General features: G+C 36.4%; 2 protein-coding genes across 8 annotated transcripts; one reads left to right on the forward strand and one right to left on the reverse strand.

The window, feature by feature from the left end:
* The first annotated feature begins 4272 nt into the window (after positions 1-4272).
* LOC149406954 (protein trichome birefringence-like 36) lies at positions 4273-6564 on the forward strand. 2 transcript variants are annotated; one of them, XM_089610183.1, is made up of 4 exons: positions 4273-5027; positions 5116-5293; positions 5402-5586; positions 5993-6564. In XM_089610183.1, exons 1-4 carry the CDS (start codon positions 4408-4410, stop codon positions 6492-6494), a joined length of 1485 nt encoding a protein of 494 aa, XP_089466309.1. In that variant the 5' UTR covers positions 4273-4407; the 3' UTR covers positions 6495-6564. The 2 variants fall into 2 exon arrangements, with proteins under 2 accessions (XP_089466309.1, XP_089466316.1); XM_089610190.1 differs by having other exon boundaries at positions 5116-5278.
* A 154-nt stretch (positions 6565-6718) lies between these two features.
* Positions 6719-8767, reverse strand: LOC149406955 (uncharacterized). Of its 6 annotated transcripts, none has more exons than XM_089610208.1 (6): positions 8622-8767; positions 8399-8451; positions 7836-7982; positions 7281-7737; positions 7040-7200; positions 6719-6973 (listed from the first exon to the last, which is right to left on the reverse strand). In XM_089610208.1, the coding sequence occupies exons 3-6, from the start codon at positions 7920-7922 to the stop codon at positions 6788-6790; spliced, it is 891 nt and encodes a 296-aa protein (XP_089466334.1). In that variant the 5' UTR covers positions 7923-7982; positions 8399-8451; positions 8622-8767; the 3' UTR covers positions 6719-6787. The 6 variants fall into 6 exon arrangements, with proteins under 6 accessions (XP_089466334.1, XP_089466353.1, XP_089466347.1 ...); XM_089610227.1 differs by having other exon boundaries at positions 8557-8750; XM_089610221.1 differs by having other exon boundaries at positions 8399-8484; positions 8622-8749.
* Positions 8768-14916: the final 6149 nt, after the last annotated feature.

Genomic DNA, 14916 nt, shown 5'->3' on the forward strand with positions numbered 1-14916 from the left:
AAATAAAAAGACCTCATTTCCAATTTTTGCCTAAGGCCACAAATAGTTATCAGGCCGGTCCTGATCTTAACGTGAGTGTCATCAATGAAATCAAGAAGCACCTGAGACTACGATTTCATGGATTGTGATGAGTTAGAGGCAATATGCTCTTGAGTTCCTTTGAAGACTATGATTTCTTGGATTTCAAGCGAGTTTATACTCATATGAGTATATGACACTTGTTGCAACTGAAGGAGAATTACTACTAGACACAACTCATTACATGAGTTGGATTAGCCATATCTCACTATCTCCAGGTATGCTCTAATATATGTTATTCATGTTCTTTGCCAGTTTATTCATGATCACCTCGAGCGCCACATTTGTAAGCAGCACATCATCTATGAAGAATATATCACCTCTAATCCTACACTTGGTTTATTTTACTATGCTTCTTCTTAAACACAATTGCGTGGCTTCGACAATGATTATTGAGCCACATATGCTCAAATATTGAGAAAGTTTACACTATTCTCCAAAGTAGTCATAGGGTTTCTAGAAGCCCTCAGCCGCACGCCTAACGCAAGAGAAAGTTGCATATTTTTCTCAAATAATAGATATTATTTGTTGGTTGATAAAAATAGCTTAATTGAATGAGGTTTTCTCTTCTTGAGGTGCACAACCAAGGTAGCTGTTTTGTTCCTATTTAAAATATACTCAATGGAATGTGCAAGGAATTGCATGTCAAAAGCTCAATGGGCCGAATCCCAACTCTAACTTGGGCCAGGGAGCCAAATAACCTGTCAAAATGGGCCAGGTCCAAACTCGTACTCACATGATGCGCCGATAAGGGCACGCCTTGCGCAGAGCTCCTGGCACGACGTGCCAAGCTCTTGCGCGCTGCGCCCTTGGCCGCATCAAGCGCGGTCGAAGCATGATGCGCGCAACAGCGCGCTGCTCAAAGCACGTGTCGCGTCACGCTAGTCATACGCACGACACGCCAACCTGTAGAAGGCCGCACGCGCGATAGCATCTTGCCTTCCGCCCGCGACAAGCCTCACCCAGGCTGTGAATTTAAGGGTTTCTTCAGCTCTCATTCTCCTATAAATAGACCCCTCTTCCAGAGGGAAAGGCTAATCAATTCTAAACATAAACTACTCGATTCCAGAGTTCTAAAACACTGCCGAAGACTCTCCGCACACAGTTTTCTCCAATCGAGCACAAATTTCCTAAAATATTCTCAAAGAATATCAGTTCTCCCATCTCCCATCTCACTCATAGAAATCAGACTAATGTTGAGCGGTGAAGCGCACGCCCGAAGCACCGCATCTGCACTCTTTTAGCCCTTTTATCTCTTCTTCTTCTTCTTCTTCTCATCAGGTCTCCGCGACGAACGAAGAACGTTCTTGAGCTAGAGGAGTAGCACTCGTGACTTTCGAGTTTCTCACACTCGGCTCGAGCGCGACCACTTGGTTTAACATTGGGTCAAACCGCTCTTCAATTGTTGTTCAAATCTCAACGACAAGAGTATACACGGACATACGCTCTAGAATTTCCTCAAAAATTGTTTTTACATTCTAGCTTCCGAGACATGAGTATTGATTTAGAAGTTTCAGACATTACTAATACCATACGGGGAGGTTTAATTGTGTTATCCTTGTCGTGCATGTAGAGTTTTCCTACTCTTAACGCCCCTCTACATTTGTAGGGTAGGTTCGACGGACTATGGTCTTTCGATGAAAGAATGGTGACAAATAAACTTTTTAGAATTTTTTGTTTGTTTGTAAACATCAAGAAAAATAATTGTTTATAGCTTGAAAAATATTATTTTTGCAATAATAATTTTAGACACAATTCTTGCAATTACCTTCCAAAGAAGGATTAACGCAAGCAATTCCCACCTGTTATTTTGCAAATGAAACCCAACATACCGAAGCCCATATCTTTCATTACTTTAAGCAAATATCCAGACGTGGGCTAGACTTAAAACCACAAATTTTAGGGCCCGTAAAGTGAACGTCTAAGCAAAGACATTTTCTCAGAATATTTAATAAATACCCAAAATATTTAGATCAAACAGAAAATTATATGCTACGTTTTAGAATTAGATACTTATATAATTTTAAAATAAATAAAAAAGACACAAAATGGGGAGCTCAAGTGGGTGATTACTTCCACCCACGCTAATTTGAGGTCTTGGGATGGGACAAAGTCTCGTTTCTATATATTTAAGAAAAACAACTTAATTTTAAATTAATGAATTGTAAACATGTGTAAACGAAATGGGTATGGTTATAATTTGAAAATATCTTTTTTTATTGACCTTAATTTTACGCGTATGTTTTAAAAAAAAACCACCATTAGAAGTAATAGTTTAAGAACTTCAAAATATAAATGGTACATAAAAGTTTGCAAAATGGATAATATTAATTCTATTCTATAATTGTCTCTAGCTTTTATGCATTGCATGAGCGAAAAAATATTTTAAGAACTTCAAAATATAAATGTTAAATAAAAATTTGCCAAATGATATGACGACGATGATCTCTTAAGCCTAACTTTGGTATTAGTGATACAAGATTTTCCTGTCTATTTTTTACTCAAGACGACTTGGCAGACATATTAGTAAGATATCACACCTAGCATTTAACGCCTAGTATATAAAACAAATGTGAAAATATACTAATGTCATCGCATCATAATAAAGGAAATTAGCGGACAACAATGACATCATAGCTAAGTTATACAAAGAGTAAAGTCCTAAGATTTCTCAAGTCAGTCACCTAGAGCTCTTGTAATTGGACGCTGCACAGCTTTAAGATTAACTAATCTTAATTTTTTTTAATTTAAGAATAACTAATCCCCTTTTATCAGTTCTTCATGACCTATGTTTGTTATATCTACCGTCCACCAAACATATATTGTAAGTCAAAATTCAGATATTACCAATCTATAATACACACACAAAAAAAAAAAAAAAAAAAAAAAAGGCGGACGTGTTAGCATGCAATTAAGTGCTTCATGTCTAATGTGTTTATATATTTCAATAATGTACAGATATCATAGTACAAGGCTGATAAAAAAAAGGACATCTTTATGGGGTTAATGATCACTTTTTTAATTAGTTTTTGTGTATATCGTTTCCCAAACTCACTCCACATTTGATGGTACGTAGATGTGATTATTACTGTGTTAGCTCGTCTTGTTCTTTATACTTTAAAAAAAAAATGTCCTTGATTATGTCAAAATTACTTATCCGTAAATTATTATGCTATTAAACTATTAGTAGTGGCTTTATTACTAGTGATTTTATTATTATTACTTTGCATGACATTATTTATTATTAATTGTATGGCTATTATTATTGGTATATATTATATATTTTGGTATCAATATTTTATGTAATTATTTTTAATTAGATAAATATATATATATATTTACATATAATGCTGGCCGGACTAATCTATCACGATATATGGCTGGGATATATTTTGCCGTCGTCAGGATTATAGTCGTGTCTCGGTTAAAGTCGTGGCTAAGAGGGTTATATGGTAGTAGTGTGTATTCATTATGAAATTTCATGCCCAATATACAAAGCAATCATATAAAAAAAAATTCTTACAAAATATTTATGACCCATCTAATTAAGATTAATTTAAACAAAATAATTGATTTCCCTAGCAGCGATGGATTTAAAAAATAAAAGATGAAAATTCGTAGAACTCGAATCTAAAAAAATGTTACATCATCAAAGAAGAGATTGTTTAAAATAGAAAAAAAAAAAAAAAAAAAAAAAAAAAAAAAAAAAAAATCAAAGCAGACATTTTTTATGTTTTGTTTTTCTGTATAGTAAAAATTAAAGCAGAGATTTAATTACGTACTAACTAATCAGTGCCAAATTAATCCGGGTCTGTTAAACATATAACTAACCCAACCGATCCAAAGTCAAGAGGCACGTTAATAATACATACATAATTAAATTAGCTTCAAAATGAGTAATCCTGCTAGAGCTATTCTTTCTTTCTAACCATAGTCAACTCTCACTCTCTCTCTCTCTCTCTCTCTCTCTCTCTCTCTCTCTCTCTCTCTCTCTCTCTCTCTCTCTCTCTCTCTCTCTCTTTTCTTGATTCTATTACTACTAAGTGTTCCATCAAATATTGATCCGTATAATAAATATACTAGATAAGCCAACATAGCACGGTAATAACTTCTTAACATCGATATTAACTTCTTTTATATTCTTTGATCAACTATAGTATCTCAGCACTATATTCTTGAGCCAGCCTTCTTTGATCACTCTCTCTCTCTCTCTCTCTCTCGTCTCTCTTCTCTCTTCATTCTTGATCCCAAAGAAGATTTCAGAGCGTGAAAATTATTACTTGCGATCCAAGAAAAAGCCAACCTCTTTCCAACCCAGTAACCACGACCATGAAAAGCGTTCGCAAAATCGCCGAGGCAGTGAAGCTCTACTCATCCTCGTACCTCATGATCACCGTACCTCTCGTCTTAATCCTCAGCCTCGGCGTTTACAGAGCGAACCGAAAACTTTTCATTGTGCCCATCGACAACTTCGAAAATCTATCGTCCAAGAATCCAACACACGGCGGTTATTCTCAGCCGCCGGAGCCACAGAAGCCGACTATCGAGCCCAAGGCTGATCAGAAGAATTCAAGCAAGCTCGGCGACATTGATAATTATTCTCGGCCCTTGGAGCCGCAAAAGCCGATCATCATCGACAACGAGGCTGAGCAGAAGAATTCGAGCCAGCTCAGCGACATTGATCATAATTCTCAGCCCTTGGAGCCGCGAAAGCCGATCATCATCGAGCACAAGGAGGATCAGAGGAACACAAGCGATAAGCCCAGCGACATAGAAGAGAAATGCGATATCTTCGACGGAAAGTGGGTGTACGACCCCGAGAACAGTCCTCTGTACGATTCGGCTCAGTGTCCGTTTCTTGGAGAGCAAGTTAGCTGCCAGAGGAACGGGCGACCAGATTTCGAGTATGAGAAATGGACCTGGGAGCCCAAAGGGTGCAACATTCCAAGGTATGGTATAATTAACGAAATCCAACGTCTATATTTTCAGATTCTTTCTTGCGTGACAAGTCAAGATTCCGTTTCTTGATGATCAAAGGAGGGAGATTGGGAAGCAGATGTTGGAGAAGCTGAGGGACAAGAGGCTCATAATCGTCGGCGATTCTCTCAACAGAAACCAATGGGAATCCATGGCTTGCCTTCTTTACAGCTCCGTGGCTCCTTCTAGAGCCCGGGTCGCTCCGAATAGTGGTAGCTATAAGGTGTTCAGAGCAGTGGTAAATAAATTATTAGAAAAAAAATAAAGGTTTAGTTTTCATTTTTCGTCTACCAGCCATGATTAGGTTATGATTGGTTTGTTTGTTGGTGATTCTGTGATCAATTAGGACTACAATTGTACAGTGGAGTTTTATTGGAGTCCTTTTCTGGTTGATCTTGTTGTGAACCCAAAGAATGGAGAGAATATTCTAAAGCTTGACAAGCTCGTTCCCTCTGCTAAAATGTGGAAAGGTGCACATGTTATGGTGTTCAACACAGGCCATTGGTGGTCCCACCATGGCAAATACCAAGCGTAAGTTGCTATTATTATTACTATTATTTCTTAAAAAATATATATTACTATTATTGTTATATTTTTAATTTTGAAGCTATATTCTAAAGAAAATAGTGCTATATTCTAAATAAAATAGTATGATTAACTATTGAATAAATTACATCGAACTAACTTTATAAGTTTACCTCTAATAATACCATCTTGATCAATTTAATTACAAAAATTACTGTACAATTTTTTTTTTGGCCTTTCGTTTTAATTAGCCTTTTTTCAACTATTTACTTTTAAAATTAATTTTGGAGTTTTTTTTAAATAAGAAAAAAAAATGCAAAATCGTCCAAAGTAGGAGTACACATAATTATAATTTTCGAAATTTCGATCGTTAAAAACCAGTATTAATGTCTTCTTTTTCGAATTTTTGCAGTTGGGGTGCTTTTCATCGGAACGGAAAGGCGGTGGAGATAGAGACGGCGAAGGCGTTGGAGATGGCCATGGAGACTTGGTCGCGGTGGATCGACAAGAACGTTGACTCGAACAAGACCAGAGTTTTCTTCCGAAGCATATCACCGGAGCACAAGGGAAAGACTTGGTGCTACAACCAGACCCGGCCCATCGAGGACGTCGATTCCTCCTTCGTTCCGGTGCACCCGAAGCCGATGGTTCTGATCGTCGAGCGGCGGCTCCGTGAGATGAAGACGCCTGTCACGTACCTCAACATCACCCGGCTGTCGCGGTACCGGAAAGACGGTCACCCGAGCATCTACAAGACCCCCCAAGGAAAGAATTTGGTGGTGATGAACAAAACGAGCCCCGCGGGTTTCTCGGACTGTAGTCACTGGTGTCTTCCCGGGGTACCCGATACTTGGAACAGGCTCTTATTCGTGTCCTTGCTCTCCGACGCTTCGAAACCCGTCACTTTTTCATAAGATTTTTTTTTTTTTGTTCACTGTTTTTTTTTTGGGTAAGAAAATGACATAATAAACACTGTCTCAGAGACTGAGAGTTTGCAGTGTGATCTTTGTATAAATATGCAAATGAATTCTTATAAGACCCTGTAAAGTTTCTGGGATTCCTTGCAACTCCATGAATTATTTTGAAATCTAGAGCAACGGACAACTGGGATTTTTTTTATAACTCTGGCGGTGGTGAAACCACCGCCACCAAAACACACGAAAAGAAAAAAAATGAAGATTATTTATAAGAGGAGATATGGGTCGGTCTAGAGAAGCTCCCATTCGGACTCGGAGGACTCGCGGGACGGGAATTTCTCAGCGGTGAGCTTTGGCGTCGAAGGCTCGTCGTTTTCGTGATTCGGATCGTCGACGTTGACGTGCTGCAACGCGAGTTGCTTGTACTCGTTCTTCCTTCCGGATCTCATTCTCGAATAAAGCGACTGTCTTTTCTTCTGAAACAGAGAAATCAATTACAAGGGATCGAAATTGTCTTTGTTTCTGCGTGTGACAGAGAGTACCTTAGAAAGTTTCTTGTTGAACTCCCTTTGGGGGAGAAATCGAATGTCGTCCTCGTTCACCATCACAACAGTCTCCTCGAGAGAGGACTTAGTTTGTAGCCAAACTGTGTCTTCAAAACCAGTCTTGACTTCAGTCGCGAGTTCGCAATTCGACATCTTCCCTGAAACATAAAAAGTAACATATAATTTGTATATGGCATATAGTTTACGAGAGAGAGAGAGAGAGAGAGAGAGAATTCACCACAGGATGAAAACGGGATTCCATTATTCTCATTCTCATCATTTCGAATAGATTCAATCTCGTCCAAAAACTCAGTCACGAACTTGTTCCCATTTTCATTCCTGTCCCGAGTTTCATCAGTACAACACAGGGTCGTCTTTTCAGCCGTTCGATCCGACAACGCACCGCAGATTTCAGTCACAGAGACACCAGAGACAGACTTCGTAGAGCACGATACCCTAATCTTCGAAACATCAGGCACACTCGCACAGTCCCCGGAAGGTCTGCAAGAATCGTCCGCATCGCACCGTACGCGACCCAACGGTGGGACGCTCAAATCAACGGTTGATTTCTCGCGATCGGCCTTTTTGGGATCCCCATCGTCGGAATCTTGATCGGAAGGAAGAAAATCGTGCACTAACCGTCTGACTCTCGCCCCGACACTCTGAACCTGATCCTCCACATATCTCACCGTGTCCTGAGGCCACCGAAAAACGACAGACAAAGAGACAAACCCGTTGAGCACTAATCCATAGCAGCGAAGGAATAGAATCGCGGGCTCAGAGAAGGACAAACCTGGTACATAACTTCTTCCACTTCGAGGCACATGTTCTCGAACTTCTCGTACACATTCCCGACCCAAGTGATTCCTTTTACATCCATGACGACTATGGAACGATCTCGTGGGATATTGTTTCGTTATATCATAGTAAAAATAGTCCTCTGCGGAAGCAGGAAAAAAAAATTAAAAAATCAGGCATGGTTAATTATTCGATAACACAGTCATGATCAAAAAGAGCATATTTCTATATTTTGCTTCAGCGCAGTCTTAGCGTTTGTTTTTTTCCCAGGAAATTAAGCAAAAGCACATTTCCACATGTGGCATTATTGAATGATCATAATAGCTATGGAGACAGAGACAATGATCAGGCACCAGAGGAAAATTAAATTAGGTATATTCCTGAATAAAGTACTTCCAAGTTCGAAATTGAATCATAACATAATCATCTGAGAAACGAACCCTGAACAATACAGAATTCCACTCTAAGACTATATATTTGTACAAAGGAGAAACAGAAAAGAGTAAGGCTTCATTTTAGAAACTGCGAATTAAAGATTAGAGAGCTATGATTACGAACCTCTCAAAACAGCAAAACTCCGCAATTATATGGAAACGTGACGTCACGTCCGACTGAATTCAGAAATACGATTGAGAGAATATAATCTTTTCTAAAGAAAAAAAAAAGTTCAGGAAAATTTAAGAAAAAAGATAAAAAAAAAATAAAACATGATAAACCCTTTTGCGAAATTCCGTTCTCGGAAGTCGGAACAACTTTTCAAGATGGAAGCTTCAGTGCTTACGTGTTGTTGCAAGAGCCTGTGCACTCTCCAGCAAAATAAAATCTCGAGAATTCGAAGATTCTGGCTAGAACCCAATTAAAGCTTTTGTGTGAAAATTCCTATATATATACACATATATATATATATATATATATATATATATATATTATAAGCCGAGTGAATTTTCTCTCTCTCTAGCTGCCCGCTTGTTCTCTCTCTCTCTCTAACATTACGTTGACACGTGTTAAAGCAAACCATAAAGAAATAATAATAAAAAGCCTAAAAAAATATGGTCTCTAATTTCTTTACAAGAGTACCATTTAAATATATATATATATATATATATATATATATATATATATATTAAAATAGGGTTATATAGCTAAATAGCCTCCTATAATTATATAGTTTTGGATTTGACCAACCTTCTGTTAATTTTGGGTTAATAGCCAACCCAATTTATTAACACGTATAAAAATACCAAAATACCCTGTAAACCGTTCCCGCCCATACATCCTGCGAAATAATTAATTAACGCAATATTGCCTCTGATAACTACCGCGGTTATCGAGGCCATCATTACGCTTTTCAATTAATATCAAAGATACACGAAATCTTCGGTCTGATACAAACGAATACAGAAACACGAAATCCCCAAATTGAAACCCAAAAAAATACGCGACCTCTGGTTTCTACACAGACAAACCTTCTTCCTCACCGAAACTAAAGATTAATTACCATAAGAGACGTTCAAATCATCAAATCGACGGCGATAAAGGTAATAACCAAACTATTCTTTACATATCTGTTTTTTCGAACCAAGCCCTAACTCTTATCGGACATTGATGACCGATTAATGAAATGAACTGAGAACCCAGTAACTATGAAAAAAGAAAATGTTAATAATATGACGGTGTGAATCTTAATCCAAACAACTGGATTAGTAAATAAGTTTGCATGTTATCTGATTTATAAAATCCCGATATATAGAATAGATCTTAAAATTTTAAATTTTTTCCGAATCAGTTTATAAAATCTTAATGAAAAATTGTGCGATGTAGACAGTTTAAATTCTACATTCAAATTTACCGGTAAATGTTTTGATGGTTAATCATGTTTGATGAACAGATTTACGAAAATGACAAGGAAATCTCTAGCAAAGACGAAGCCAAACGCGGCTGATAAAGATGAAAAAGAAATCAAGACATCACGTCGTAAATTAAAGGAGCCAAAGGTATGTTCAAATTGTGGTTCTTTACATTGCTGTTTGTCTTTCAACTAAAACGATGCGCCTATATACAGTTGAACTATGTTAATTAACAAGAGATGTTATGTTGATGATTATCTGTAAATATGTTGTTAATATGGTAGTCGTTATTGTAAATAGGTTGGTATATAAGTTAGTAAACTAGTTTTGTAAATAAGTGTAAATATATGGGTGGGTAATAGATAACAACATATGTAATAAGAAATGTTTATATAGGCGTAATAAGTGAATCCATTAACAGTATCTGTTAATATGTTGCTGACACAAGTACTCGTGGTCTGAATATAACAGTTGCATGATTAAAAAGAACTAAACATCAGTTACTGACAGAAATTAAAAAAAAAAATCCATACACACCCTAATTTCTAGCTAGTGTAATTACTTGCACAACATTCAAATATAAACATAATCCAAAGGAAATACAACTACATACACTAAATATGGCAACCCCTTTTGTTATGACCAATATGTCCACATTTGTCGCAACGATGCTTATACGGATGAACTCTTTCATGCTTCGAACGATACATCTTCTCTTTCGGACGCCCAGCTTGACGTTTTTGTATAGGAGGCTTGATAATTGGAGCATCAACAGGAATCTCCCAGTCTCCTTCATGAGAAATTGGAAACACATCTTTCTCATACGTCGCTGCAAAATATTCTTGGGTATAGTAACATGGAACAAAATCAATGGGTCGTAAATTTTTACGATATAAAGCAGCACACGCATGAGAACAAGGAAAATCTTCAACTTGCCAATAACAACATGTGCAGGTCTTCAGATAAACATTAACAACACGCTGTATAGCCCCGTCAACAACTTCAAACTCATTGTCGTTAATGGCATTAACATGTAATATGTAGTGTAAATGGGTTGTTAATAGGAATGTGATTACAGAATATACTAAATTAAGTACTGTAAATGGCTTGTTAATATACATGTAATTTACAGAAAACAGATGGTGTGTATACTTACGTTCATAGATCTGGCAGCTTCAAGCGACTCATATAGCATCATAAAACCTTCACCAGTCAGACCTGACTGCATCTTTGGAATTAACTCTCTCTTCTTGTTAATCCAATTCTGTATTAAACTTCTATAACTCAAGACAAGCAACCGACCAACCTCTAGCTTCTCTTAGAACGGCATTCAAACACTCAGAAATGTTTGTGGTCATGACATTAAACCTCTTTCCAGGGAATTTACTCCGAGCCCACAACTCAGGATTGGCTTTGAGAAGATACTTTTTTTATTATTATTTTGTTGTTAGAGAGTATATTGAGCCAATATTCAAACTCTCTAACAGAATAAGCTTTAGCACATCTATAAAAAAGAGGCTGGATATAAGTTTTACCATACTTTGCCTTCACATTACCCCAAAGATGCTGCATGCATATAGCAAAATTGGCTTCCGGAAACACCGTGTAACTGCCTTCTGAATTGACTTGTGCCTATCCGATACAAACACCATATATTTTCTAACACCATAGACAACTCGAAGGTGATTCATAAACCAAAGCCAAGATATGTCATTTTCAGAATCCACTATACTAAAAGCTAACGGAAAAAAATGATTGGCACCATCTTGAGCCGTAGCCAATAGCAAGGTACCATAAGATTTTCCTTTCAAAAAAGTGCCATCCACCGATATTACAGGACGACAATATTGAAACCCATGAATCGAGGCGCCAAATGCAAGGAAAAATGACTTAAAAGTACCATCGGATTCAGTCTCAGTAACAGTATATGAACCTGAAATACCAATTTGATTCATTAATAACAGTATATAACACGTAACTTATGCATATGTTAATTAATCAAAGTTAATGTACAGTAAATGACTGATACATTTACAATTACTGAATAAGTAATTAACATTGGAAATTAATTAACAAGAGCTAACAGAGTAACTACCTGGGTTTTTCTCCCTGATCATTCCTCCAACAAGTGGTAAATGACTGTATGACTCTTCAAAATCACCGCGAAGATCCCTCAAAGACTCTTTACGTCCCTTCCATGCTCTATAATATGTAACCTTCACATTAAATCTCGACCTCATTATTTCTGCAACACCAGATGGCGTAATCTGATTTGCCAATGGACCCCTAAAATCATCTTTGACACACTTGCTAATAAGAACAGAAGAAGCATGTTTATTATTGTGAATAATTGACTGTCCATAGCACGTATGTTCTTTAACGTATAACCTGATAACCCACAGTCCAGAATTCTTGCAAACCGACGCATTCAACTTCTAAGAACACATATAATTCGCACATCCAATACAATAGCGAGTTTTACTTGATCTAAACACATTGAATTCAAAATTTTTGCGAACGGCAGTCATTCCAATAGCCGTTTGGAGAACTTCTTTGCTTCTAAATACATTATTAACATCGATTTCAAAATTCATTGGAAAATTCTTCAAATCAGGTTCATCGTACAATACTATCTCTGGAGCAGTCAATTCTTCACTACAACTAGCCAACAACTCTGTCATTGATTGATGGCATTGTTGCTCGAATAAATTAACTGAAAACAAGACAAATAAATTCAGCATAAACACTACAGTTAACGCAAAAAAATAGGTAGCTTCACGATAACATGTTTACCAAACTGCATAAGCGAAAATGAAGATCCCCCCTCCATGCTTATCGTCAAATATTGATAATAGAAAAAAGTGGACGTTATATGGTCTGTTTAAGGCAACATTGTATTCTAAAAATTTAAAATAAATTGGCGGTCACTTGACTGCAATATTTTCGCTCATTATAAACCAAATAAAGTCTATAAATGCTAAAAAGATACTGACTACATTTTATTCCGCCAGAAATATTAGCTAATTCTCAATAACTTCTCACAGGATTTTCTCAAACCAAATCCAAATATTTCGGGGAGGAATAACTGCTACACAATTCAGTTAATACCAAATTTTAAAAAAATCAGCGTCTTAATTATGCGAATTGAAAAGATCCAAACACGTCCAATTGATTACTTTCCAATTAAGTTTCTTTTTTAAAATTTAAAAAACTGCCGCAATTGCTGAGTAACAATAATTAATAAGGGCAAATAAGTAACACAAAAACAGTTAATATCTTGCCACGTAGGCGCAATGGCTATTTACAAACAATTAACCAAACGTTGGCTAAAACGCAATAGCCAACGTTTGTCAGGCTTATCTGGCCAATTTTTTTATTAAAATAACTACACTAATAATTTAACAAGTACCCTAAGGCTTAATTCAAGTCTAACCCGGACTCTTCAACATAGTGATTCGTCGGATCCTTTTATAAAAAGAGACCCAAAACAATTTAAAAAATAGAATTGGGTTAGACCTCTATTTTTTTTATTTTTTTTTTAAAAACAGTTATAAACCTATTCATAATTTGATACAAGGTTTGAGTTAGAGCCTCCTGCTTAACATATTTTGAGGCCTAAAGCGAAATTTAAAAATAGCATCCATTTTAATGTGAATTTTTTTAACACAATTTAAATTATTGTATACAATGATGGTAGTAATCTCATAAAAAATGATGATAATAATGATACTATCAAACAATATTATACGTCTTCAACAATTTATTTTTGTTTAGCAATCGAGATTTTTTTAGACTAATTAAGCTAGAAAAGCATCTGATTTTTTTTTATCATATGATGCATTTAAATACATATATATATATATATATATATATATGTATGTATATATATGCCAATCGTGAAAGAAAAATTGGACAATGATAGTGATTAAAGAAAAATAGGCTTTTATATCATAAGTTTATCTTTTTGTATTTTGTCACGTGAGAAGCGCCTCAAGCATTTATCATTAATTTGAAAACAAGCTTGAATAAAAAAAATAAAAAATAAAAAAGTTTCTTCTGACCTAAATTTTTTATAAAGTTGTAACAACAAGACTTGAGATAAAAAAAAATATGGGTCTTGTTGACAAATGGGCCTAAAGTAATAGCTTTATTACCCTCAAAGGTGAGCCGGGCCTGGTTTCAGTTACCTAAGGTATCTTAGCAAGCATTATCATCGTCAGTTACTCGACCATTATCTTCCTCTACACCAACTCTTGGACATGTATTCATATAACTTTGTATTCAACATGTGATTGTTATAGAGGTTTAAATTTATTATTAGGGGTTTCATTTTGGGCTATTAAGCCCGATTTAAGAAAATTTAAAGCTCGGTCGAAATCCAGCCCGATTTAAGAGAATTTAAAGTTGAGGGCTTAGTCTCAGATTTAGCCGAAGGTCCTATTCATTAGGTCCGGTTCGGCCCGACCCCATTCAAAGGATTTAGACAGGGTTCGAGCCTTCCATTATTTTGAAGAAAAAAAGGTATGTTGGTCTGAAGTGGCGCTTTTGACACCACAATTGAATTCAAACTAGTTTTTCATGAGTGATATATGCTAAGGACAATAAAAAATAAATAAATAAATAAAAAAGTGTTGCAAAATCGACACTATAGGACTCTAGATCGGACATGAGCTCTTTCATTGGCTTCGATGCTCTGGAGCTTGGTCTCATATTAGGCCTAAGGTCCAATTCCTTACACCCGATTTGGCCTGACCCTTGAGTAAAGAAGGTTTGGGCCTTCCATGGGCTTGAAAACGTCGAAGATTAAAGGTGAACAAACTCCAAACGAATGATCCATGAAGGGCAAGAGTAAATATTACTCAATCGATACTAAATGTTGATTGTTTAATATATTTAATAAAAATTTCAAGATAATTTTATTATGGTTTTATTTAGATCCCGATGTTTTCTTCATACGTATTTATGGTTTTCTCAAGTTTTGAACTTATTCATGATTCGATATGAGGTTTTAGTTGCCTACGGTACCTCGACAATATCCTCGCCACTATCAACTCTGTCAGCTTCAACTCGCCAATATTATTACTTTCGGAATCTCTAGTTCAAGGTTATCAAGATGAGGAGTGTGAAGTAGCTACTATTCACCCTATCTCTAGTTCAAGGTTATCAAGACGAGGAGTGTGAAGTACATGCCATTCACCCTCTCATTCGCTTCACTCCTCAATAGGGTCA

Source organism: Urtica dioica, chromosome 1 (genome assembly GCF_054948205.1).
Source record: "Urtica dioica subsp. dioica isolate 48M chromosome 1, U.dioica_male_clone48M_v1_H2, whole genome shotgun sequence".
Lineage (NCBI taxonomy): Eukaryota > Viridiplantae > Streptophyta > Magnoliopsida > Rosales > Urticaceae > Urtica > Urtica dioica.

Coding starts and splice junctions, on each gene's coding strand:
- LOC149406954 (XM_089610183.1), top strand. CDS start 4,408: ATGAAAAGCGTTCGCAAAATCGCCGAGGCAGTGAAGCTCTACTCATCC. Junction 5,028..5,115: donor AAAGGGTGCAACATTCCAAG/GTATGGTATAAT, acceptor TGATGATCAAAG/GAGGGAGATTGGGAAGCAGA. Junction 5,587..5,992: donor CACCATGGCAAATACCAAGC/GTAAGTTGCTAT, acceptor GAATTTTTGCAG/TTGGGGTGCTTTTCATCGGA.
- LOC149406955 (XM_089610208.1), bottom strand. CDS start 7,922: ATGGATGTAAAAGGAATCACTTGGGTCGGGAATGTGTACGAGAAGTTC. Junction 7,738..7,835: donor TGGAAGAAGTTATGTACCAG/GTTTGTCCTTCT, acceptor CGGTGGCCTCAG/GACACGGTGAGATATGTGGA. Junction 7,201..7,280: donor AATCCCGTTTTCATCCTGTG/GTGAATTCTCTC, acceptor TTTATGTTTCAG/GGAAGATGTCGAATTGCGAA.